The 27691-nt window shown below is 38.8% G+C and overlaps 1 protein-coding gene across 1 annotated transcript in view; it reads right to left on the bottom strand.

The window, feature by feature from the left end:
- LOC119733070 overlaps positions 1-27691 on the bottom strand; it is a 47707-nt gene that overhangs the window by 5832 nt on the left and 14184 nt on the right. Inside the window, 27 exon segments of the mRNA XM_038206654.1 lie at positions 37-243; positions 439-580; positions 784-923; positions 3734-3855; positions 5557-5707; positions 6533-6710; positions 7413-7556; positions 7915-8160; positions 11044-11178; positions 11450-11578; positions 11826-11945; positions 12963-13290; positions 13751-13940; positions 15304-15580; positions 15728-15908; positions 16250-16388; positions 19763-19879; positions 20741-20846; positions 21094-21305; positions 21500-21709; positions 22638-22803; positions 23706-23996; positions 24532-24650; positions 24915-25094; positions 25965-26103; positions 26313-26513; positions 27359-27642. Coding sequence (XP_038062582.1) covers positions 37-243; positions 439-580; positions 784-923; positions 3734-3855; positions 5557-5707; positions 6533-6710; positions 7413-7556; positions 7915-8160; positions 11044-11178; positions 11450-11578; positions 11826-11945; positions 12963-13290; positions 13751-13940; positions 15304-15580; positions 15728-15908; positions 16250-16388; positions 19763-19879; positions 20741-20846; positions 21094-21305; positions 21500-21709; positions 22638-22803; positions 23706-23996; positions 24532-24650; positions 24915-25094; positions 25965-26103; positions 26313-26513; positions 27359-27642 — 4854 coding nt within the window.

The raw sequence follows: 27691 nt of genomic DNA, 5'->3' as shown, positions 1-27691 counted from the left end.
TATCTGTACATTGTGAGGGAGAAAGTGAATATTCACCTGTTCCATCAAACACAAGGCCTGCATCTGGCCTCCTTATGTCCACCACAAAGCCGTCGCTGCTTTTGAGCGTGTGCAGACCAGCTTTGTTGAACGCTCGTACGTTGCTGTAGTATCGCAGTCCACTCTTAAGATTCAGATTGGTGAACTGTGTGGAGGACACACTGGCCGGGAAGGTGTGGTCAGCAAATTGACGAGCATCTTCACCTGAGAAACAAAACACATTAAGAATATGTTGAATGATATTTTACATCTTTTACATTCTGTTATGCAAAACATGACAAGAACGTATCATTCAGTCATTTATACCAGCTGGTAAATGTTTAAAAATAATGAGTAAGGGTGACTCATATTAAAAAAGTGAGTTTTTGAGTTGATATGGTGAGATTTGAGTGTACTCACCTCCTGGGTAGGTACTCAGAGACACCTGGAAGTGGGACATTGCTTCGTCCAAAAACACTCTCTCCCAGGAGATAAAGAGGACGTTAGGATCCGTCAAGTAATCAGTGTCTTTCCTGGCATCAGATCTGGCAAGATCTTTAATCTGGTAACAAAAACCTATTTCATTAATTTACATACCGATATTGGAGAAATGATAAGTTAAAGAGGTTTGATAAAACTGCACTTATTGCGTGTGTATTCTCAATTATTAAAAAAGCACTGTCAAAGAACCAAAACAGAATATATTTGCAGGTATTGTCAGATTCTAATTCTCTTTGTAAAATCGACCCTCTATAATTCTCATACCTTTGCACCTCTGACTGTTGATATTTTTGGAGTTGTGATGTCCAGGGTGATGCCATCTGATCTGAACACTGCGTATGTAGTAGGATTATACCAGGCCCTGATAAACACATGGTACTTGACTCCCTTCAGCATCTTGTGATCTATAGAAATGGATAAAAAACACTATGTGTAAGACCGGTTGGAGTCAGGATGGATGATAATTACCTGAATCGAATTTCCCATTCATAAATATCTCTTCGGTAAAAATAGCAAATCAAAAATGTTCGGTCACCAAGTCAAAAAAGGTCAAAAATTATAAATTTATAACAATTTTGTTGAACAATTTTACTTCATGTTTGTCGAAACACCCCTCTAGCTTTATTATGAAATTTCCCTGTCGTAAAAAAAGGAGTAAAGAACTCCTTATATGGAGATTGGCGCACGTGTTGAGCGCACTGTGCGTTGGTCGCAGAAGGCAGTTGTGCCGGTGTAGTGTGAATAAGTACTATTAATACTGACTCCCTGGTATATAGTATTGCGCATGCCTACGTGAGAATTTGGAACGTTCAACCAATAAAACGATAAGTGACACCGGATTTTACAGGAGTCCAAATTTCATATGACACTGAAAAAGTGTTTAAGACCAGCCAGCCGGTCTTTACCATCCATTTAAGACCGGTCGCGTGACGGGCTCTCGACCAATAGGAATGGTTGAACCGTCATAAGTATTTGTGAATAGATATGAACATAAGTTCCGTTGCTTCTTTTATACTACAAATAAGGTAAAAAGGAAGTTCAATATGACATTCTGTTTATCTAGAAACTTAAGCAAGTATTTCATGTTATACCCAAAACCAACCCTTCCCATGCATTATGTGGATTTATTGTTTTATCATGGAACCAATGCAATGTAAAACAATGTAGTACCTTACATGTGATACCTTACCAAACTACCATCACACTAGTTATGCTCAACGTTTCTTTTATTTTTTTCTTCATTATTTATATATTCCTTAATCTAAAGGTAATATACAACATTTGCTTTTGCTGTAATTTTCAGAAATTGATGGATTTGGGGGTTAGTAAGCATATACATGTCTAGTCACTGACCTGTTTAAAGTGTTGGGTTCATAGATGCTGAAAAACAACCTGTAGTCAGGTTCCCTGACCCTACGGAGCAATTTATAGATGTCAAGGAATTGTCAGGCCAGGGAACCATCGGGCTAGCTGGCTTGCATTCGTTCATGGATGTGTAACCGATTGCAAACAAAATGTGGACTAACTAAACTTGGTAAATTGGGGCAGTATTTCAAAATTGATACAAACTTTTCTTGAAAATGACAACACACCAGGTGCCAAGATGTGACAGGATGCTGGAGACCATTTTTTTCATTTACAGTCAAATAAGGTACTTCATAGTAATTTGGTAGTTTCGTTTTTTGGGCTTTTTCGTAAATTCGCGAAAAAGCCTTTCTTTTTGTTCTTCTTCTTCTTCTTCTTCTTTTTTTGTTCCATGCAAAATCCCAAAGACTTTGTACACGATTTTTTCTACCATTAATCTTTGTCATACTTCATTCATATTAAGTATATGCATGCATTGTCTTTTTAGCAAAGTTGTGTCATGATTGCATGATCATGGGTCACGTGACGTCATCACAAACGTGCATATTTTGAACTCCTATATCTGAAGAAGTATCCAATTTGGTTGAAACTCGGTATGTAGGTAGAGGTGTTATAGGTAACGATTGAGGTGACGTCATTATGATTTTATATGAATTTTTGAATTGTTGGACCTTTAAGCTATATCTCACAAACGCAATATGCTAAATTCAACATTTCTGTTTGTATTTGGTATGTAATAGGTATATGCACCAAATTTTGAAAAAAGAGGCACGTCATCATAACGTCATCAAAAATGCAATTTTTGAAAACATATATCAGGAAGAGTCCGATTGTCATGAAACTTGGTCCGAATTTTGTCACCATGAGATCATCGGTTGATGTTCTATGTTTTTCTTAATATTTACAATATCATTCCACTTTCAGGAGGTGAATTTACCTTTAAAAATTCTGCGCCCTTTTCATACTAAGGCTTTCTATGTTTATCTTTGACTAAGTCCAGTGTAGAATTATCTGGTTAATCCCTTAAGGCAATCATTTACACCACAGGAGGCCAGTCCAAATACTTCCTGCTGGATCAACCTTTTCGAAACCCCGTACATGTTACATAAAATAGGCACAGTCCGACAAATTTATGATTTTCGTTGTTTGTGCATCCATTTCAATGATCTAAGAAAGAAAACATGGTTTCATGGCCCGACAAAAAAAAAAATCTTACGTTTGATATTTAATTTGTGAAAAATGTGGGTGCAATTAGACCACTAAGGAATGATTCAGGCATACCAAACAAGTCGTTAAGTCAAAAGATACTAATTGTTCCCTGCTGGCGGCAGGCATTAATCTGGTGCTGAACTGCACGCCCTTATATGACATATAATCTTGAGATAAGAAAGATAAAAAAGCCAGGGTCAGTCTTGATGAAAAACCAAACTTACGGCCATATATTCCGGTTTTCTTTGAAAAGAGGCTTCACAGCATGCCAAATTTAAACGCTTCCTTTCAATCTTGGTACAAACCAAGACTACAATGCAAAAACGTGTATTGACAAGTTTTATCAAGATGACATCATAGTTTGGCATCATTCAGGAAAACCATACCAACTTAACAGGATAAAACCTATTTCTTTCTTTAAGTAACAAACAAAACATACTAAATTTTTTTTTTAACAAAAGGTTAGGCAAATAAATGTTACAATTGTGAGAAAAGAGTCATAAGGTTATCAATACATAATATTTCTGAAATGTATTTATATATTGAAAAAACTCTATGCTCTGTTGCAAACAGACCTATTATCTCTAGTTGATGTTTGCAAATGTTGTAAATTACCTTTAAATTGGACAGATTTCATTACCTTCATCCAGCGTGATAATGGTTTGGTTGTCCTGTCCAACATCATACCATAACCTATCCTGAACTGGATCAAAGATTCCCACAGGATCTGATGAAGAGTCATCACCAATGCTCCATTCAAACCTGCAAATATTATATATGAAAGGTGATTGGTAGCACTTATGATCAGTGTGTGTCTCAAAGTGTAAAGGTTGTTGCTATTGAAGGTATGAGAGAAATCAAGTTATGAATCGAGTCTTCTAGTATAAACGGTAGCTTATAACTGTTAAATTGACTTGATATCCAACTCATTCCGCCCATCACATCTTACAGACCTGAGTAAATGCGTCATAAACGTAATTCATAGTATACAACTAGATTTACTAATGTTTGTGTACAAACGTCTGTTTCGGTAATTTACTGTATTTAATTTATGTCATGTAAGACTGATATCACATGTACAATAGAGTGATCAGGACCGACACAGTTCTGCAGATATTGGCCGTCACATGTCACGTGATGACGTCACTTCAATTTTTATCTATAACACATCCCTGTCTATCACATCCCAATCAGACCTGTAGTTCTGTAGATATTGTCCTTCAAAATATGCACTTTTAATGTGACGTCACATGTCACGTTGTGATGTCAATGTGACGTTACTTAAATGTTCATCTATAACCCATCCCGGTGTAGGTATATACCATGTTTTAACCCAATCAGACCTGCAGTGTTTTTTAGATTTTGTCCTTCAAAAATTGCACTTTTAATATGGCGCCAAATGTCACGTGATGCCGTCCTCGTAACGTCACTTCAATTCGGTCTAGGTACACACCGACTTTGAACCCAATTGGACCTGTAGTCCTTGAGATAAAGGCCATCACAATATGCACATTAGGTGTGACGTCATGATAAAGGCGATTGGATTGATATAATGCCAACAGTGCCTTGGGGAAAAAAAACGTGTACAAATTCTGTGGGCAAAATGACTGAAAACGGATATCTTAACGATAACAAAGGCTGTTTCGGCTGGTTGCCGAAACAGCCAAATATTGAATGCTTCGATTGGTGTAGAAAAACTAGCCTCCCGAGGTGATCCCTGGACATTCTATTTTCCAGAGGGGAAGCCGAGGAAAAATAGAAAAATAGAATGCTCCATGGATCACCGAGGGAGGCTAGTTTTACTTCACCACGAGATAAAGCATTCAATATTTGTTTCATAACACTTCACCCACAAATTTGCTTGGTTTTAATATTTTATTTTTTTCTTCTAAACACAGTTAAAAAATAAACTTCATTTGCAATCTAAAATCGGTGGGAAATGTATTTTTCTCTACCAAACCACCCCTTTAAGAAATGTTTGAACCTTACCCTGTGGCGCGCTCTCTTTGGAGCAATACGCGCTACAAGCAACGCTTAACGAGCACACCATCATGCATTTACACACAAATCCGGTTCGTTATACATACACGCGCGCGCACCACTTTACTTATTACTAGCGCCCAATGGATAGAAACTAAAGTTGCGTTAGCTTCCGGATCCAATGGTTCCAATGCTACTTAATGGGCAGTGGGCGTGGTTAAAACTGAACTGACGTCACACTAAGAACCGGATGCCGCGCCATTGGTGTAGCACGTTTGTTGCTACTGGTATGGTAATTTTGGCCGTGCACAGAACGATAGCAAAAATAGAAAGTACAATGTGACTAACTCTCAGCCAATCAAGACACAGAATCTGTAGGCGGGATGTTGTAAAACTACATATGAAAAACCGCTTAAAGGAACAGTTGCCAAATAGTTGACAGACATCAATTCTGTAATCAAAAAGTATTATATATTGTCTCACCACTTAATGTCCAGTCCTTTCTGATCAGTGACTCGCCATACTGCAGCAGCCACATACTGAGTGGATGTATCATTAATATCGATCACGCTATTGATATCATCATACATCAGATCCAATACATCCAGAACTTCAATCTCCGTGTTGGGGTTACCTTTGGGTCATCGTAAAAGAATGGTTCAAGACTATCAAAATAACATCAGTTTAATAGCACTGGTCTGAATCCCGCTTAAATGGTAGTCAAGCTACATTTAATCATGTTTTTTTTTTATCATAACTGACGATTATTGATGTTCTGTTTTAAGATGCTTTCTCACACCTCTAAAACTCATTCCTTCACCATCTCCTCACAATTCTCAGAAAACATCATGCTGTCTTCTAATTGTCACGCTTTGTCAGTTTACGTGTTATTTATCAACTTTGGTTCATGGAAGTACCAAAAACAGTGTCTCTGTTTATTATAAAAGCTTGACTGTACGACAGACTGAGGGTAACTTGGGAACCTTGAGGAATTAACCAATAGTCCTTGTACCGCCCAAAAGTGCTCGGCTAATTGCCTCTTATACAACCTAAACCGCCTATCACTCTATAATTTCATGAATTCGCCAATGAGTAAATACAGTGTAGTACAATGTAATAAAACAGTGCTAACGGGTTAAACAAATTAGATTTTTACAACCCATATGATGATTTGTGCTGAAAATTGCTACCCTCGATAACAATTTCAGCACAAATCGTTGATTCATTTCCAAGGTACTGGTCTCCTAAAACCAATAAATTAACGTTAACGACTGGCGAGTGCAAAAAGTGAGCGTGGCACCCTATATTGGGGGGGGGGGCATATCACAGAAACCCTTTAAAGTTGTAGCCTAAAATGTTGCATGTGTTCATTACACATAGAAAAGTACTTCACGATTTCATTAAAGCCAAATCTGAGTCGGACGACATGGGATCTCTGCTTGAATTCAACTAAACTTACTGTGAGTGGCATCAGTGCAAGACTGGTCTGGATTACATGCTTTATCAATGGGTGCACACGCACAATGGCCCTTGCATGTTGTAGGCAAGCAGCGTCGCAGCAGGACAAGGGAGCCCTCGTATGGTTGATTAGGAGAGGCTTCGAAAGTGGAATGATGGCGGCCGCTTGGTATCCCAACCTGGGAAGATATTAAGAACAATATAAATGATTACCAGATTCTGATTTCCAATTAATCACTCGACAGTTTAAAAACAATCAAGAAAAAGGATGTAGTATCATGCTGCCACTTTGTTGGTTGCGTACAAAGTCTTTGGAAATTTCAGTGCATTTTCAAAGTATTTTCTAAGAAAATTTCTCAGTCCCAGATTCATGTCTTTGCACCTTTTTTTGCAATGACTGACCTTCGTTCAGATAATATGCAATTGAAAAACAGTGGCGTGAGAGGTTGTTTTGTTTTTATACTGTTATTGATTACGTTACTACCAAACCTCTTTCTAGAAGTTCGCAAACCTCGGCTTTTAACATATCACCATTTGGTTTTGTTTATGTTGAATGGAAGTAGTGTGAATCAAACTGTGATTTGTTTAACTTTTTTTTCAAATATTGCTAGATATTTAAATACTCCACACGTTTCTCCTCAGTTCATACATGGATTTCTTTCATAGACACCTTAAAGGAATGCATCCTTTCATAATATTGGATATTTTTAGAAAATGACTGATCGCAAATTTGAACTGAATCTATACAATTTGACGGTGGTTCCAGATGAGAAGTTTCAAATAAATGCTACAGGTACAAATCAAACCTTTCACACAAATGCAGCCAACTGTGTTTTTACCTAAAAGTGTCTGGATTCATAACGAGAATTTCAACTCATTACCCCATTAACAGCCCAGATGGAGATGTAGAGATACGGATGAGATGGGTCTGTTATACTGCCCTCTAGTGGGAAGATGGCTGTCTGTGCAATGCCTTCGTCCAATGACATGCCGTCATTACTGTGATTCATACGGACGGGTCCATTCTGGTGAAAAAAAAATCTTAATTAATTTTACTTGTGACACACAAGAGTGTAAACTGAATAAAATATCACATTCTTGAAAACCAGTGAAGAGCAATCAGATCCTGCCAATTAATACAGCAGAAAACTCGACAAAAGAACTTAAGCAAGGATGTAACCAACAAAACACAACAATAAAAGATCAAACACAATTGAAAAACTGGTCAACAACTGATTAACAATTACTTTATATATATTTTTTTAATTTAAATTGGTGGGAATGTTGAAATATTACGCAATTATCTAAAAAAAAAAATTCGTTGGTCAAAAACAGCCATATTAATGCTGGACTTGAAAAGCCAAAAAAAAAGCACACATGTACCGGAGTGAGTTCAGAGCCGCTGTAGGTGCGTCCGACAGAGACCAAGTAGTGGCTGATACCAGAGTGTACATCAGCAAATCCCAGCCAGGCAAGGGCTAAGGAACCAGTGGATGTACGGGGGTCTTCAAGCCACGTCATCCAGCCAGAGTGGTAGCGTGGAGGAGATGGGGTGGTCGCTGGACTCTCCGTGGTAGAGTTGATTGAGTCGGTAGAGTTACAAACATTTGTCGTGTTTGTTCCATCAGGCTGTTTTGGGGGCAAGTATAAGAATCATATCACAATAATTAAAAAAAAAAAGTTCATTTATTTGAAATACTGAGCATAATTTAACCCTAAAAGGGCCGGAGGGGGGGGGGGGGGCGGCCACTCAACTTTTTCCGCCTTAGCCTTGAATTTTTTTTCGGGACCCCAGCTGTTATGACTTAGCCATAATTTAGCCATTATTCCAAAACCCTTTGCCCTATAGTCATGAAATTTATTAGATATGTTTATGATGAATAACTCTATGCTTGTACCGAGTTTCAATTTTTTTCGTCACTCGATGGCTGAGATCCGGGGGGGGGGGGCGGACCCCCCTCCCGATTGAGAGATGGTAAAAATATCCGGCTCTTTTAGGGTTAAGGGAAACTGTGTTCTTTCATGATGCTTGCAGTCCATGTATACTAAGACATCCAATTATTGGTAAGGGAAACTTCCTTTAGATGAGATGCTGCAGAAATACAACTTGGAGATTTAAACATACACACACCAAATCATCATTTAAACATATCAGACGTACTTTCTAAATTGCGATTTTTTTTTCAAGAAGAATGAAAAAAGCAATAACAATTAAGCATTTGTCTATTTTTCTTCTTTGCAAGCTGAATGTTAAAACAAATCTCCAAATCTCTCCAAGTGTGAACAGTAATATCAAAAACTCACAGAGTTAGTACAGTTGATTGAGTTGGTGGTGTTACTGACTTCAGTTGTATTTGCTCCATCAGGCTGTTTTGGAGGTAAGTAAATGAATCACACCAGAATAATTTCTAAAATGTTCACATTCACAAGAAACGTTAAGGTGCTCTTTTTGTGATGATGGAAGTCAATGTATTCTAAGACATCTTATTACGTTTTAAGCGCCTCTAAAAAAACCCTGATAGTTTAATATTACATGGTACATGTATGTCTTTTTAGTGCCAATGTGAACAACTGTGATTAACCTTGTCTCATTTTTAAAATGTTTCTATTGCTTTTTTTTATATTTTTATACTGTCGTATGTTTATTGTAATTACTGGGCACCTTTGAAAACCAGTGTTCCACTGAAAGGTTTCCCCATGATAAACAAGATATAAATACATAAATAATACATATTTAATAAGAGGACCTTCTTTTTATGAGAAACTGCATTTGCTACTGGGAGATTTCAACATGCAAACAGCGAACAAAACTGGTGCTGTAATCACCTTCAGCCTGTCAAATGGTTTTTCCTTAAACAAACTTCCTAAACACAATTATACATTTCTATCTTCTTATTTAAATATATCAGAATAAAGAACTTTCTAACGTACGATTTGTTTTTCTTCTTTGAAAGCTTAATGCTAAAACAAATCTCCAGAACTCTCCAGGTCGGAACGGGTATATTAAAAACTCACAGAGTTAGTAGACTTGATTGAGTCGGTGGTGTTACCAACATCAGTTGTATTCGTTCCATCAGGCTGTTTTGGAGGTAAGGATATGAATCACACCACAATAACAAAAAAAATGTTCACATTTACAGGACAAGTTAAGGTGCTCTTTTTGTGATGTTGGCAGTCAATGCATTCCAAAGACATCCTATTATTGATAAGAATTTTGTTTTTCATGAGAAAGTGCATTTGCTACTTGGAGGATTCAACATGAAAACAGCATAAGAAAACTGGTACATTAATCTTGTCAAATGCTTTTCCTTCCTCAAACAAACTTCTTAAACATATTTTCAATAATAAATTCATATCTTCTTATTTAAATATAACAGAATAAAGAACTTTCTAACGTACGATTTGTTTTTCTTCTTTGAAAGCTTAATGCTAAAACAAATCTCCAGAACTCTCCAGGTCGGAACGGGTATATTAAAAACTCACAGAGTTAGTAGACTTGATTGAGTCGGTGGTGTTACCAACATCAGTTGTATTCGTTCCATCAGGCTGTTTTGGAGGTAAGGATATGAATCACACCACAATAACTAAAAAAAATGTTCACATTTACAGGACAAGTTAAGGTGCTCTTTTTGTGATGTTGGCAGTCAATGCATTCCAAAGACATCCTATTATTGATAAGAATTTTGTTTTTCATGAGAAAGTGCATTTGCTACTTGGAGGATTCAACATGAAAACAGCATAAGAAAACTGGTACATTAATCTTGTCAAATGCTTTTCCTTCCTCAAACAAACTTCCTAAACATATTTTCAATAATAAATTCATATCTTCTTATTTAAATATAACAGAATTATGTACTTTCTAAAGTAATTTTTTTTTAGAAGAATTGAAAAAGAAATAGCAATAACGATTCAGCATTTTGCATTTTTTTCTTTGAAAGCGAAATGCTAAACAAATCTCCAAACTCTCCAAGTCTGAACAGTAATATCACAAACTCACAGAGTAAGTCCAGTTGATTGATGGTGGTGTTTCCAACATGAGTTGTTAATTGTTCCATCAGTATGTTTTGGAGGTAAGTATATGAATTACACCACAATAACTCAAAAATAAGTAAATTAACAAAAATAGCCTAATTTAAAGAAAACTGTAATGATTTAGTAATGATTGCAGTCCACGTATACTAGGACATCTATAAAGAGGAACTTCTTTTTCAATATGCAAACTGCAAACCGAAACCGGTACTATAAACGCCTCATGCCCGTCAAATGCTTTTCCTTAGACAAACTTTCTAAACATTTCTTAATTATAAATTCCCGTTTTCTCATGTAACATAACATGCAGACGTACTAATTAAAGTGTGATATTTTTTTTCAAGAGATTAAAAAAACAACACTAAGATTCAGGATTTTTGTAAAAAATCTCTAAAAGAGATTTTTAAAAATCTTTTTAAAACTCTCGAAGACTTCAATTTTTTTAAAACGCTCCAAGACTGAACAGTAATATCAAAAACTCACAGTTGTACTTTGTTCAGTTGGAGTACTTTCAGCTGGTTCAGTTGGATCAATCCAGATGATATGATGACGATCCAAATTAGCAGCACTCTCTGTGCCCACGGCAAACGTCCCAACAGAAGGTGGGCTACCATCAACCTGAGGAAGAGAAATGATACGGTACTATCAAAGAGAACTATAGGGGTTCTGGATTGGGATACATTAGGACAGCAATTACAAGTATGATGACAGAAGAGACAGACAATATGACATGTGGGTATGACAACTCAAGAAACTAAATCAATCACTCTGATTTCTGGAAAGATCTACAGAAGATAATGTAGAAGTAATGACAACTGCCATGAGAGGTCAGGTTGATAAAGGTACATTTGTGGTTATGATCTGGGATTGCGAAGTGGACATCACCTACCAAAAAGGGTTCCGTCTTGGCCTGTGTGCAGAGACCAGCAAAGTTACAAGCCACTACGGTAATGATGTAATGACTGCCTTCATGTAATGTCAGATTGGTGAACGTGTAGTCCAACTCACTCCCTGCAATCTTCAAATGATACCAGAATCGGATCAATTACTTGACTGAAGTTACCCTTCAACATACACTACAACTCAATTCCGACAATATAATGCACTGTGACAAATGGTTACCTTCGGCTGTCAAAAAGGTGGAACAGTATATGTCAAGTTGTCGCCCAGACTCTTTGCATATGTTGATTTATTTGGTAAACTATTTTCATTCTCACTATTCCCATCTCAACCCATGAATATTTGTATACAGATAAGAAATTTACCTTTGTGGAAGGTATATTCACATCTCCATTGTGATGTGTGCTGACTGATACATACTGGTCTTTTATACCGCTTTCAGGGTCATTGAACTTCCAGGAAAAGTGAATCAGATCCTGCATAACCTAAACAAAGAATTGTACACGTTGCCTTTCAAACAAAGAAAGAAATGTCACCATGTATAAAAGCAGGACAGTTTTTTTTAACATAAACAAATAAATGAGACTTTTTCAGTTCGTCCTCTCATGTCTGAAGAATGCTTCTGAAAATAGAGGGCATGCAAATACTTAGTCCCATAGTGATCTAGAAGTAACTGTCAAAAAAAATATCCAATAATCACAAACGGAAACTGGACCGTTTGTAAGTGGTTTATTGAAAAGTTGTCATAGAAATCTGCAACCTCTCTGATTGATACCCGTTTGCCTTTTCCTGGTTTTACAGCAGTGCTTACGTTGCTAGCATCGTGACTTAATTTGGGCGTAATCCCCGGCTAAATTGCACATAACGGCTTATGGCTTCTGAATAGTGCCCCTTGAACAAAGACATTGCCAAAATGGGGAATCGCCACTATGGGCTTTATTTTTGAGTCGGCCACACTTAATTAAAACCGAGGTAAACATTTCAATTTTGGAACTTGTGAAGAGATATGAAAGCCATGACTTAAAGTTAAATAAACATTCAAACTAGTTTGCTCTGAGGAATAAATTTAAATCTTGAAATTAATCACACCCTTATGTCTTAAGCCACATTAAAAAAAAATTCACAATTTATGAAATGCATTGATATGGTTGGATAGGTCAGTTGGTGGGCACCGAAAAACAATCTGGCGGTTGCAGGTTGACATACCCCACTTCAGTTTATTTCTTTGTTCAAATATTTGTATTTTAATTGAACAATTTTAGTGGGAAGCATACGTTATGAACATTCGGTGTTTGTGTATCGTAAAAATCTGTCAGTTTTGATTGCTAAACTTTGTCATGGGGATCCATAATTGTCAAACAATGGAGAGCAAATTCCTGTTCCTCTGCTATGTGTTCCTTCTGCTTATTTGCTGATTAAATGTCTATTCAGTTCAATGCAAATACAGGATAGTCACAGAAGTATATGGCCATTTTCAATTGTGAATTATTTTGGGTTCTTACTTGAGTGTTTGTGACAGCCATCCCCTGAGTCACATCGACAGTGGGTGTATCCACTACATCAGGAGGGCTAGAGTCCACACAGAACCCATTAGATGTAGCCTGACTCCACATACCAAGCCGGTTATAGGCACGGACTGTGATGTAGATATCAGTGCCAAGCGGTATCTGGTCTGCTGCTGATAGAAATATCAGAACATCTTCTGACAGCTCAATGCGTGTAGAGAAGAGAATGTCTTCAGCTCCTGCAGTCGTGCCAGCGCGCCATTCGTAGTGGGAGAGGCCCGAGTGAGGGTCATGGAAGCCCCACCAATGAGCTCGCAATTGACGCCTAATGAATCATGCAATACAAGAACACGAAAAACATCATAACAAGAAGTCAGGTATATGTTGGTAATGCTAACATATCTTTATTTACTCCTTTCGATTCCAAATAGCACACTTCGATTTGAGAAGCTACCATAAAAGGGCAGCAGAGTAAGCCAGTACAGAATTAATTATGTTGGTCGTAGGTTGAAATCCAACACTTGTCAAAATGCCTAAAATAAAACCCAAATGAACCACTAACGACCTACTCCAGAATTAAGTACTGATGGCCTTGAAAGGAGACTGCTGACATGGGATTTAGTAAATTTAAATGTACTGGGCTCTGGTAAAGTGGAGATATGTAGATTATCCATCTAGATTATGCATCCGCTAGTATCTTTTCACGCTTATAGCACTCTGACTTTAAATTGGTGGTTGGGGTTAGTATTCTCCACTTTTGAGAGTTTTTGTAGTTTGTGACTCACCTTGACGATTGGTAGCTGATATCACCACCTCCAGGACCACCATCATAGACACGCCCCTGCAATGGGGGAGAGTCATCCACCGTGACCCCATCAGACGTCACTGAGGTACAAAGGTCAGCCACATTACAGGCCGTCACTGTCACGTAGTAGGTCAGACCAGGCACCAGGTTTAGGTTTTCAGCACGGACATCTGACAAGTAATATATGAACACCTTTGTTTAGATGGTTTATCATTATTTCTAGGCTACAAAAATCCAAGTCCATAGGAAATTTATATAGTATACAATCCATTTGATGAAATGTATTGAATAGGATTACATTCAAAGGCTGCGTAAGTGTTTTTACGAGTACCTTGCACGAGGGGTCTAACAGTGCTCTACAAGGGAAATTCTCAAGCGAGTTAAAGGGAAAACAATGCAAATGTGCCATAAATCCCATCCGTAAGGTTGCTCTAATGTTGCATACTCTTTGTGGACCCGTAAACAAAAGAGGTCCATATGGTACAGGCAGGAGCGGTTCTACGGGGGGGGGGGGGGGGGGGGGGGGGCTAGGGGGGCTGTAGCCCCCCCCCCCCATTTTGTCTAGCCTCCCAAATAAATTCGGAAAAAAAAAAAATGCATTAGCAAAAAGGAGGATTGTGTGTACATGCGAACGGTCTCCCCCTAAAGAAGAAATAGCCGTGACAAGGGTGCATTTTATAGTTAATATAGTGTGAATGATTTTAGGATTTTATTGGCGCTCCCCATTGAAAATATGGCATGACCCCCCCCCCCCCCCCCCCCATATTGATTTTCGGAGGCCTAAGTCTCTGGAAAAGTAACCGGTCAACATTTCAGCACGCCTCCTGAAAAAATTCTGGATCCACCGTGCTAGCCCCCCCCCCCAAAAATATTGGTTCTAGAACCGCGCCTAGGTACAGGAGGTGGCAACGCTTTGAGGACTTGCCCACGTCTACACACCCATTTCCCCCATCTGGAAATCAGGTTTAGAGACATTTTTGGGGTTAGGGTTTGTTAAGTACAAACAAAAGAGGGACAATAGGGGTCCACGATTGAAGGTGTTTACACACTTGAGTACATACACAGTTATAATTGGCTACAAAACACCATGGAACAATATACCCCATGAAGAACTTTTTAGAAATCAATCTCATTGAAGAAAACGCTATGGAGATTGAGATTTCAATATCAACAAAAGAAAACAACAGAAGGAAACAAATGTCTTCCCCATAAGTATAATTATGTGTTTTGGCTGCATGTATCTCTGTGCATGTTTATAGTGTAAATCGAGGAAACAAATGTGAAGCATCATCGAGTAATTGAGGATAGGGGTAATATCGAGGACGACCTCGATTGGAAAAGGTGTACAAAACCAATGGGAGCTGTTGCAATGAAGTTGCAATATAAACACACGATCGATGATGAGGAACAATAGAAAATCCTTAATTTACACCATAACCAAACCTGCTGGGTTGGTCACTGTTGATCCCCTTCAACACGGGCGGCAGGTGGCAAAGCTTTGCTTAATTTAGCAAATATTATTTTTCAACTTACCAGTGTCCAAGCCCACATGCTGCTCAGGCACAACATCGCTACACCCTGAACACATCCCAGCTCTCCAGGAATAACCAACAATAGCACAGTGCGGGTCATGAAACCCTTCCCAGAATGCGTTGATCACCGTGCGATCCTTCTGGAAGTCCTGGTCTCTGTGATTGGCCGGGGCATCCGCTGGGTCCCCATCAAGAACGTGGCCAGCCAATGGGGGACTCGCATCAACTGTAAATGCTCCGTAACTCTTCAGGATGATTAGGCCTACAGTATTGATGGCCTAAAAAAGATCAATTTATAAATCACATGACTTCGAACAACTCATTGTGTTCTTGTTTGGTGATCACGAATATACAAATCTATGATTAATGTTATCACTCTGCAAAAATATTAATACAAACGATACAGTTTTACCTTTACAGCTTACCTTCACTGAAATGAAATATGAGTGACCTTCTTGAAGGTGCAAAGGTCGTGAAGGGTCACTGACCCCTATCTCTGTATTCTCTCTTGTAAATGGCATGATGTCTGCATGACCTGGATGTGAACCCACTGCCCACTCATAATATGCTACACTGCTCTCCTTGTCTGAGAACACATTCTTCCAACTGAAATAAATAACAGGAGTAAACTGGTATGAAATAATTACACTAAGCATCCAAATATTAAGTAATAAGCAGATAATTTTGAGATTTAGAATACCCTGTGATACCCTGTGAGATCTAGAATGCCCTGATTATACCCTGAAATTCATTTTGTATTGCCACAAAAAGACGTTAAAGTCTATTGCACATACAGCATGTCATAAAAGTAGGTTAGAGATTAATACTTTTAGAAAGGGATAGACATCTTTGATTGCTGTATTTCAGTTGCGTGGACACAAAAAAACGTGTGCCACTTCTTTGTGTCAAGTTGAGAAGTATGACAAAATGAGAATGCCTTACTCTACCTTGCTGAGATGGAAGTTGTAGACCGGATGAAGCTGCCTCCAATGTCCAGTGTGTGATCAGCACTGATGACAGGAGGCGACATATCAATGGTGACTGAGTCTGACATGGCTTGTGATGACAGATCAACAAAGTCAGTCGCTGATTGGAAAATTAAACGACATCAGTCAAAAGAACCAAATGAAGGTGTGGTGGCAGTCTACGATCCAAGACTTACCTTTAGAGCCACTACATTGGCATATTCCCCTAACCGGCATGTTCCATTCGCTATGGCCGAGTTTGGGCGGTCAGTTGTAGATGCGGGTGTATTGTTCCCGGCTCGAACGATGGGAACACGACCCAAGAACACTGCAATCGGAACCGGATCACACATCACCTATCCGTCAGGGTTTCGCAAGAACAAGAACTTTAAGAGAAGTCTACTTCACTTAAAGTGTGTTCGATAACTTCCCCCAGCTATACTCGCGCCTGGCTCCTCGCGTGATGACGGACATGCGCAGTGGAGCTAAATAAACGAACGGTTTCGGGTAAGGTTTCGAGCAAGAGCTGGAAAGTTGAACTTTGACATGACACAGGCTGCCTCCGTATCAACAACCTAGGTCTACGCCAATTGAAAATACGCAGGGACGCGGTGACAATACGTTGGCAGCCATGTTAAATGCATGGCCTTATGGGATACTTACGCCAAGCTCGAGTAAGCGCGAGTCACGTGAGAGGTAAATCGAACGGTGTTGCGCTTGCACGAGTAAGCGCGGGGGAAGTAATCGAACGAACTCAATATTTGCCTGAAGAGCCACTAAATTTGCAAAGAGTATTACCGCTTTGAAGTGGCTGGCAGTGAGAAATGTGTTTTTAAGGTTCTAATGTCATTAGTAGTGAAGTATATTGATACTATAAACTCCCTGTAAACTCAATGTAATAGTCAAACAAAAACATACAATAGGGAACTACGTTGAAATGAGTAGTTGAAGAATCAAGCATTGAATGGGACTCATAAGTCAATTCCAATGTTAAGGTTTTTTTTTCTGTAGTTTTGATGGCAGATTTCCTGGCAGCCGATAGGACTGTGCGTCCAGGTCTTACCTCAGACGTCAATACATCTTTCAAGTAGCAGGCTGAGAATGCGTTGGGGGATTTCCAGCAAGCAGCTTTGATAATATTTTTTTCAGGGAACACCGTTTTAAAGGCCCAGGTTGTTGCAACCGCTCTTACATAATGTGCACGAATGTCTAATCTGGACTGACTTGGCCAGTCGGTTGCTGCCGATTCTGTCACAATCCAAAGTGTGATTGTGTCTTGAGATGCTGGCCGATGATGCGATGTAGACGTAATAAAGATATATTTCCTCTGACCACTTATAGGTTTTGTTTGGTCAACGTACCATCTCAGAGCTCGCACTGGACACCACAGCTCATCTTATGGGATGGATGAGAGCAATTTTATTTTTGGGACGAATATATCCGGTGGTTGAAAGGGAGATGATTGATTTGTTTGTCAGGAATCCTGAATTAGGAATCAACCGCACACATATGGTTCACACCGTAAATGACAATCTTCTATTGCGAGTGCATGTAGCTGCGGAATCAGGCAGTAGATACAGCTAGCAAAAATACCACCTTTAATAACATTTGTATTAGTGAAGCCTAACCCAATGGTTCATACGGGGCTTTCAAAAGACTATCCAGAACATGAGTATAAGGTCCCAGGCAGCAGAAGTTTACGTACGGGAGGTCTTTTAATAAACATCCTTCACCACAGATGACATTTGGCTGCATTACTCGACGCCGACGAACAATCTGCAAAGTATTTATGGATGGCAGAAAGGGCTGACATACAATTCTTTATTGTGGCTACTGTTACATTTGATTCCAAAAGGTCAACCAAGAATTTCCCAATATCTTTAACATAAGTTTTGGTGGGATTGTCAGAGTGCCGTGTACACCGTTAATAGAAACGACAAGCTGCTGTCACCGTGTTTGCTGGGATTGCTGGGATGATTGAATCATCTTCACAGCGTCAGGCTATATTCTGTGAGCAGCTAGGAGAATGAAGGATAATGATCGCAAACATAAACTAGATGCCTCATCATCCAACTTCTTCAGAACATCCTCACGCTTTCCCCGGGAACCATCCGAGAAGACTCCTTTAACAGGGGTTGCTCCTCCATCAACCGTTAGATAGGTTGTCTTTACCTTATTGTGGAAAGCAGGGACCGACAGAAAGTGCTTAAAGTCTTCTCTTGGAAACAAAAAAAAAGTACGTTGCTTCAATAACTTACGTGCCAGGACTTTAGGAGCTATATCACATATCAGAAGTATGAGGATAAGAATCATGTCTCTCTTTACCAACCGTAATTCTGTCCGACCCAGCAGTAACGGGTGCTTCCATGCGCTTTCCTCTTGGCCCTCAATGACTTGGCATCAGATCAAGAAAAAGTTGACGATGGAATATGCTGATACATGGGGCAGCTGAGGATGTACAACTTAATGCTTGTGAGGGTCATCGTGCATACCATCAGTGCGGATATACTGATCTGGATGCAAACCCTATGTGTGGCTGCGTCGACTTTAGGGGGCGTTGATAGCGAGTGGTCCATGAACAGGCCTCTGTCCCCCGCTCCAGCAATCGAGGGCCGACATGACTCCGAAATTGAAGGGAAATTATTGCAGAAATTCGGCTTGTGGAATCACTTCTCGGTGGCGATGTTTTCTGCAGCGCGGTGATTTATTATCGGATGAATTCTCGACCAACTGATGAAGAATAGCGGTGTCTAGATAGGCGTGATATCTTTTACTTTTCGAGCTCGGAAGATCCGTCCACCATGTGAATCCAGGAACATGGAATGTATGATGATGTCGAGGACGTACCGAAATGGGACGTCCCCTCAGCGTGCGGTCGTGATATTGTACTGCGAGGACTCCCCGCGATGTGGGTACAACTCATCGTTTTACCTGATTTTTTTCTTTTTTTCTTAGACTCTTTTTCTGAGGCCTTGGAGGTTTTTTTTTTTAAGGGAAAAAAAATCCAAATTTCATAACGTTCAAATTCTTCCCTTTTTTCTAATTTCATTTTTCCCGTGTTTTTAAGAAAACTATCAGTCCAAAAACCTCACAGCGTACTATGCATATGTCGTTTGGGAAAAAAAATCGCTGGTTGATGAAATTTGGAGAAACAAAACAAACATATAAGACAATGTCCCCAATTTGTGGAGGTACTTATAAACCCCCTTTCTCAGGTAAGGGGAATGTGCAAATGCAGTGATTGAACAGGTAAGCCGAGTGAAGTAGACTATACCTGATACAAAGTGCAAACCATTTCATAGATTTTAATTTTGATTGGTTGTGACCATGACCGTGTGACAACAGATATTATAACACTGTACCAGGAAGACTTAGATCTTCTAACGCCCGATCTGAGAGAATAGAAATGTAATTGAATAATAACAAACACATGAAAATCAAAGCACTTATGCTAATTTTCTTTTGAATACCACATATTTATATTGACTATCTCACCTCTAACAGTGGCATAGTATGTGTGTCCATTCTGTAATCTCAAGTTGTGTACAATAACGCTGTTAGTGATTCCAACACGAGTGAATTCTATCACATCACTGCCACCTCGCATCGAACCTGCAACATATAGCAATTGTATATAACATTACCCAAAAAAAAAACCCCAAGTGCGACTGCACAATAAGCTCTGACCGTCTTGCATGAAATGATACAATTACACATGTACTGACTTGGTCGTGACTGTCAAATGACAATGATACAATTACAAACTTGGTGGTGATTGTCAATTGAAATAAGAATTTCCCATTTTGTTTAAAGTCACAATGCAAATAATAGTGACCTTCATAATAGTAGTGCGGCATAGGGCAGAATTGTGCATTTTGTGATGAAAGCATGAAACTTGGCATGTGAGGTCTACAGATCAGATATGGAGACAATTCATAACTGACCCTTGGTGACCTTGGTGTCGCCAGAGCTTCAAAAGAATTGAAAATATTTTTACACGGATAAAAACCCAAGATGAAATCGGCTTTTTGAAAAAAATCTAAAAATTTGATTTACAACCACGAAACTCTGGTATGTAGTTTCACATAATTTTATCATCATATCTCCAGCCATAAAACACTTCAATAAAACTTTGCTTATTTTTTCTACCATACAAACTGTGTACTGATGACTGGTAGAAAAGATGTAAATTGCACTCGCAAATCGCAATACAATCTTACCGTTTTCATTCAATTCGTTGAAAAAAAATAAACAAAATAAGATTTAAAGGGAAAACAATGTAAAAAAAAAATAGACTTCTGAAAAGTTTCATCTCTGTTAAACTGGATCATAAAAGTATTTCAATGATCTCTGGACAATCTATAACAAAAGTCAAAAGTTGGCGGCACTAGCATATCTACACAATGACATAATGTAAGGTTTACAAATTCTCAAAAATACAGCAACAAAACGATTGAAAATGTATGTTCCTACCAATGGCATATTCATAGTACTTGACCCCTGAGTGATGACTAGCTAAACCATGTTCCTCAATGTCAGTGAAGGACTCCCACTGTAGGACTAACTCTGAGCTGGAACTCTGTCAAAAATACAAAACATGGAAAGGTAAGGTTCAAAATCAAAGAAAGACCCTCACATCTTCTTCAAAAACCTATTTCAAAACAATGGACAATGTTTTAAAAATACTGATATTGATACCTAACACTTTGTCAAACATGTGATGATAATGTCAGCAGTGAGAACACGTTAGTGAAAAAGTGAGAAAGGTGGATTTTCTGGATACTTCAAAACACGAAAGGGAAACAAAATGATTAAAGAGAAATTACTTGATAGGTTTGATGCTGGTTCCATCCAATCCATACAGAGCCAGGGGTAGGTGGGGTCGTATCGACCACAACGCCATCGCTACAGCTGGACACAGCAGGCAACAGTTCATTCCAAAGTTCATGTTCTAATGTCACTTCATCAGCATGGATGCAAATGCGATAACGCTTGCCATGATGCAGGACCAAATCAGGAACGTTGACAAACTCTTTATCTACAAGATACACAATTGTAACAGAGCTGTCATTTTTTTGCTTCAATGAATAGTCCAATTGCAGCAAAGATAACTTTGCTTTTCCATTCGTTTCCACACCGTTCACTTTAAAAACGAATGTTTTCTTGGGCTTATTTTTTTTCCATGAGTGCACTTTATAAAAATGCACGGTTTCACTGATTTAATTTTCCTACCTGTATTCCCGCAGGCAATCCTTTTCAAGTGATCACAAGGAAACTGCAGACCATCATCCAAGTTTCCAAATGATCCAGTGTCTTCAATGGCTGCCCAGACGTAGGCTCTATGACGTAATGTGGGCCAGACTGCGGATAATGAGGACGTAGACGAGATGTAGTTCTTGTCTGGTTCCGGCCACATTGCATTCTGCTCCATGCTGACTTCATCTGTTTCAAAGTTACACATTTACAGGTTTTTTGTGTTATTTACATTTTGGCCCAATCTACTGTAAGGTGCAATCGGTTGATTTGTGCTATCACTCTATCACACAAAATTACATTTGCACATTGGTCAATGCCCTTAAGAAATCCCATCTTTACTTCTCTTTCTAAAATCAATCCTCCAGAGCCATAAATAAGAAACAGTGATCGACCGACGACACAATCGATGGATGGCACAGATCCATCGAGCGTGCCGAAATTGTTATCAAACCTTGATAACTATTTTGATAAATTAAAACGATGACAGACAACGCACAAGAAAGATTAACATATTAATCGCATCAAACATACTATAAATACAAACCTTATACAACGCATTAATTCAAAATGTAATTAAACAATGATGTAAATTATAACATACACGTTATGTATGTTGATGTCACGTAGCGTGGCGCGGCCCCTAAAGTGCTGCACTATGATTTTTCATCTCTAGTGCCTTGTCAGAGCAAAAGGTTTGAAATATATTGATATGTTATCAGGCTCGTAATATTCCAATTCAAAAATATTGAGTTTACCTATCCCTTACAAAGACATTTTATTTTCGTGCGCTTTTTCAATTTCTTTTTAAAGTGCGCTGTAGGCGAAATGATTTTTGTATAAGATCATGCTTATTTTGTCAGGCAAATGATGAATTTGATACAAGAACAAAGTTTCATGACTTATTTGCTTCTTGGCAAACTTCTACCTACCATATTCTGACAGCCCCTACCCTATTTTTTCATGGGGAAAATGAGAGAAAATACCCAAAGGCATCAATTTCTACCTTTTACCGCACTATGCGAAAAAGCCAATAAAACATTTTTTTTTCTTTTTGCACACCGAATATCTACTTCAGGACAGCAGAAAGCCCCAGGAGAAGTTAACATGTACTTACGATCAGCATCAATGACAGTATGGGGGACAATCAGCTTCACGTTATCACAGTCCACAATCTCAGTGCTAGCGATGGATGACAGACCAGCCTTATTGTAGCCTCTCACTGATAACTGCAGACAGACATCTAGGTCTAAGGATCCACTGTATGATGCTGTAAAGCGAGCCTGTTCAGCAAGAAATGCCAGACTTAAGGTCGGTAGCGAAATATTTTGTGTTAAAGGACCCATGCAATGTAATTTGTTTAATGCAATCCTTGGAAATGGACCTATTTAACCTTATTTTCCATTTTCGTTTGCAATTTTCACCGGTATTTTGGTGCCTTTTGTATGCTAAATGTTTATTTCCATATTAATAAGCAAAAGTGTGCACAAAAACTTCAATGTTACACGTATTTTGCCAAAAAAAGTTTCCAAATGTTTATCTTTTCTTTGGAGATTCGTTCACAATTTGAATAGCAAACCCCTAAGCTGAACAGTCAATTCTTCAAATGACATCAGCACCCCGGCTGTCCGGAAAAGCTTGGAACGTTTGAAATGTTTAAAGAAGTGCATTTTCAATAAACTTAACCAAAAGAGGAAGTCAAATATTTATCATACATTAAGGAAAAGTAGACATTTCCAAAAAAAATATTTCCCGAAGGAAAAAAAAAATCACATTAGGGACCTTTAATGAAATTAATTTTACATTAAGCTCATGAACTATGACTGCATGATTTACTACTGGAAAATGTTAAACTTGGAACAGACTTTTCAAAAAATTATAATTCCAGACTTGAACAAAAATTAATTATCTTTGAGCCATCTTGTCATTAAACAGAGGCTAACTCAAAATCACACCTAATCGCCTATAAACTGGACCCCGCCTTCAGTTGATTAATGTCTTAAGTCCTACAAACAAACAAACAAACAAAGTTCATCTAATTGCTATCAAAATATTTCCATTTTGTGAACATGCACCATGGTCTCCCTTAACAGATTCATCTAGGATGGCTGCATCAGCTATTATAGATATTTTCTTCTTTGTGTTCAGCAAATCTCTGCCAATCCCTTTTACTACAAGAACTTACCACGTCCCCAGTCATAACCAAATCTTGGATCCTTGTCCACTGACTGAGCAAGGCTCCATCGCCACCATCCTCAGCAATGCTCCACTCATAGAAATCCATCAGTTCTCGCGGGTCGTCATGACGGACGTAATCGTGGGCAAAAGGCTGAAAGACTACACTGATATCTGTCCTGCCTTGCGTAATATCAACGTTGCTGACTGTGACCTGACCGACCTCAGGAGGTTGGGATAATACCCAGAATCCATCAGTGACAACGGGTTTGAAGCAAACGCTAACGTGGCAAAACTGAACCTACCAAAAAAATGAAATATTATAACCAAATTTATTCAAAAATTTGCATTTTTTCAAGTAAATCTCACACTTCACATCAATATAGTTTGCCATGCCCAACCATATATGACGTTTAAGCAATCGCACATTGCAATGATGTTTCGCCAAGGACGTAAAGCCTGGGGAATTTCGATAATGTATCCTCCGTCCACTTGAACAGGGGGCGGGTGGGGGTGTTGGTAGGATATAGGCCATGAGATCATCTACCCATCAACCAACCCCCCTCCCAATATCTTTGCGATGAGGCACCCAAAAAAACCCGGAGAACATACGGTACGACAGTTTTAAATGCACCATTTTGATGTACGGGCAGGGGATGTGAGCACACAAATTTGTACAAGATAAGTATTTTTTTCTTGAACAGCGCCCCAAGTGTCATGTGGTGTCAAGCCCCACCCCCCCCCCCTCCTTCGAATGTTCTCACAGGGCAATTTTGGAATTTTGCCTACATGGATTTAAGCCACTTTGTTTCACAATGACATTTTTGGACTCTTACCTTTGGTCTGTAATGACCTCCACCATGCAACCCTAGCCCAGCTCCAACATGTTGGAATGCCATGCCAAGATCTTGATCATCAATCACTGGGATCCATTCCATCGTAGTGTTCTCATCATCTGTGGGAAATAATATAAAAGACACCAGGTAAAAACAGTAGATTGTAGTGGTTCTTTTGCTTAAATAATGAATTATAAATTGCTTTGAACTGCACAACGGTATCAATAATTTGAAGATTCAAATTAATTCCATTGGATCTACATTCTTAAACTCTCCAAGATTCCCTCAAAACATAACAAAGTACATTACCAACACTATCAAATCAAAGCAGTAAGGATAACACGTCTGTGGTAAAACTCAGTAGCAAATAATTTCGGGTTTACCAAGGTATATTTCTATTTCTTGTTCAACTGCCCAGAAGACGCCAGTCACAAATGGTTGCAGCACCTCAGGGATGGTCCAACGAGCTGAAATGTCTGAGGTAGAAGACTGGTATGTGGTGTCATCCTCACAGGGTTGATGGGCAGCAGATGAGTGGTGGGATAATCCTGATGGCACAGTCGCTGCAAGAAGGAGTCAAACAACCATGAGTAAAGGATACTTGCGAGGAATGTTGAGGGATGGGCTAAGGAGATGAGATGAGTTTGGTAAATCAGGTAAGATATGTCATCCTGATTAGGGGGATTAGGTAACAGATCAGTGATGAGATAATCCTAATGGCACAGATATTGCAAGAAGGAGGCAAGAAACTGTGAGTAAAGAGGGATGTTGAGGGATGGTCTAAAGAGCACAGTTGATTGAGGTAGAAGACTGGTAAGTGAGGTCATCCTGACAGAGTGGATAAGCAACAGATGACGAGATAATCCTGATGGCCCAGAAACTGCGTTAAGAAGGTAAGAAACTATGAGTAAAGATGATAGTTGTGAGGGATGTGGGGGATGGGCTAGCACGCTGAGATGTCCGAGTTACAGGACTGGTAGGTGATGTCATCCTGACAGGGTTGATGAATAGATTAGTGATAAATAATCCTAGAGGCAAAGACACTGCAAGAAGGAGGAAAAACTGTGGTTTACAAGATAGTTCAGATGGATATTGAGGGACGGTATAACACGCTGAGATGCATTGTTAAAAATTGGTAGGAGACGTCATTCTGACAGGATTGAACAACAACAAATGAGTAATTTGATAATGGCAAAGACAAAGCAAAAAAGACACAAAAACTGTGAATGACAACATTACTCTGGAGAAGGGTTTAACATACTCAGATAGTTAATCAACATTAGGTACAGAGAAATACATTTAGGAATGAGAAAGTATCAGAGAAAGATGTTATATTAAGCTCAAAATGTCTGAGTACATGTAGGCCAACGTAAGATACTTGAATCCTTTCAGCAAGAATGTTGCACCAAAGAAATACAAACAACGGGTCTTACTTGCATTTTGATCACAGCCGAGTCCATCTTTGATCACAGCTCCCTCCAGAACCTGACCCTCCTGAATGACTTTGACACCGTCTGAGGTAACATTGACACTACCAGCTTCAGAGTTAGCACGGATGGTCACATAATAGGTCTAGCAGTAATACAAAAAATACCTCAATAAATACAGAAAACAGAAACAAATAAAAAGGCATGAGGAAATGTCAGTGGCTCTTGCAAGGTAAATAATAAAAAAAAAAAAAACAACCACCGGAGCCTGAAACCTCAAGTAGTGGTATTTCAGAAAAAAACAACAACACATTTTAATGTTTTTAAAAACAATTGAATTTATGTCCCAAATACCATAAGTGGAATGAGATCTAGTCCATCCAGTCGATAGAAGGTTGCATTGCCGACATCAATGAAACCACCACTGACATCAGAAGCACCTCCTTCTGATCCGATTGCAATCTCATAGTTGATATCAAGATGAGGATGCTCAAAACCAAACCAACGAGCTGAGATGCTTGTGTTGCTCATTTGAACATCAATGTCTTTGGCCACCTGTTATGGGAGACATTTATTTTACTGAGACAATAGGCTGGCAGTCAGTAACAGGAATTCATTTAAGATTCCTTACTTTTTTCTTTTTAAGGTTGATATCATACATAATCAGGGCCCCAAATTCTGGAACTCAATAAATCAAACTCTTACAATTGTCAACAGTAGGCCTTTATTTAAGAAAAAGCTAAAGTCTCTGCTCATGGAAAGTTACAATAACGCTTAATTTTAGTTTTACTTATTATTTGCTGTGAACATATACTTCTTATGATTTCCCATGTAGGTTCTGATTGTACTTGATTTGTTTTGTCTTGTCCTGTTTGTGTTGGTCCCTTGTCTGTGTGTGTGCGTAACTTAAAGTGTACTTCACTGTGTAGTTAAGATAAAGGATTTTTTCTACACATAAAGGACTTCTCCACTTGACAAGCTTGCTTTTTGGAGAAGCCCACCGCTTAATCTTATCCGTTTATCTGAATTATTGTCTAAACCTTTTCCCTTCAAAATGATAAAGTGGAAATAAATATGAATGAATGAATGATATAATTTCAGTAGATGCTATAGCTCCATTTATTGGTTTTAAGTGGTCACTACCAACATACCACACATGTCTATATTACCAAGGACTGCCACAATATTCCTATAAACATTGTTACTAAATTATCAGGTAATGCTTAATTGTCAGTGCATACAAAGGAACAAAGTATTTGAAGTTGCGTTGGAGGTGTTCTCGAGACATTGTAAGAGATAGGTTAGTGATAAAAATGATTTGAACTAATGCACCAATGAGAGAAAAAACTAACAATTTAGTAAAGAATAAAGATAAGTAGCTGTAAATTTGTCATAATTACCCCCAAATCCACATACACTTCTTCCCGAGGGGGTGCAACCTCCAATACAACACCCAAAGATGGTAACTGCACGATGTGTCTATAAACGGATGAGATCCCCACTGTAGCTAACCCAGCACCATTCTGTGCTCTGACTGACACGTAGTACTCATGATCACCATGGATATGCCAGTCCAGGTCAGCCAATGAGAATGCAGCACATGATGCTTGGGACGAACATGGACCGATTGTGTAGGCTTTCTTCTTCTGGAAATCAAGAGTTTCCGTGCCACCTGGGCTACTCCCTAGAGCAAAGCCAAAAAAAAAATATCAAAGATGTTTTCAAATTGTTGT

The sequence above is a fragment of the Patiria miniata genome, unplaced genomic scaffold (genome assembly GCF_015706575.1).
Source record: "Patiria miniata isolate m_02_andy unplaced genomic scaffold, ASM1570657v1 HiC_scaffold_1, whole genome shotgun sequence".
Classification (NCBI taxonomy): domain Eukaryota; kingdom Metazoa; phylum Echinodermata; class Asteroidea; order Valvatida; family Asterinidae; genus Patiria; species Patiria miniata.
The sequence above is the reverse complement of the archived record's forward strand: the minus strand, read 5'-3'. Positions and strand labels throughout refer to the sequence as shown.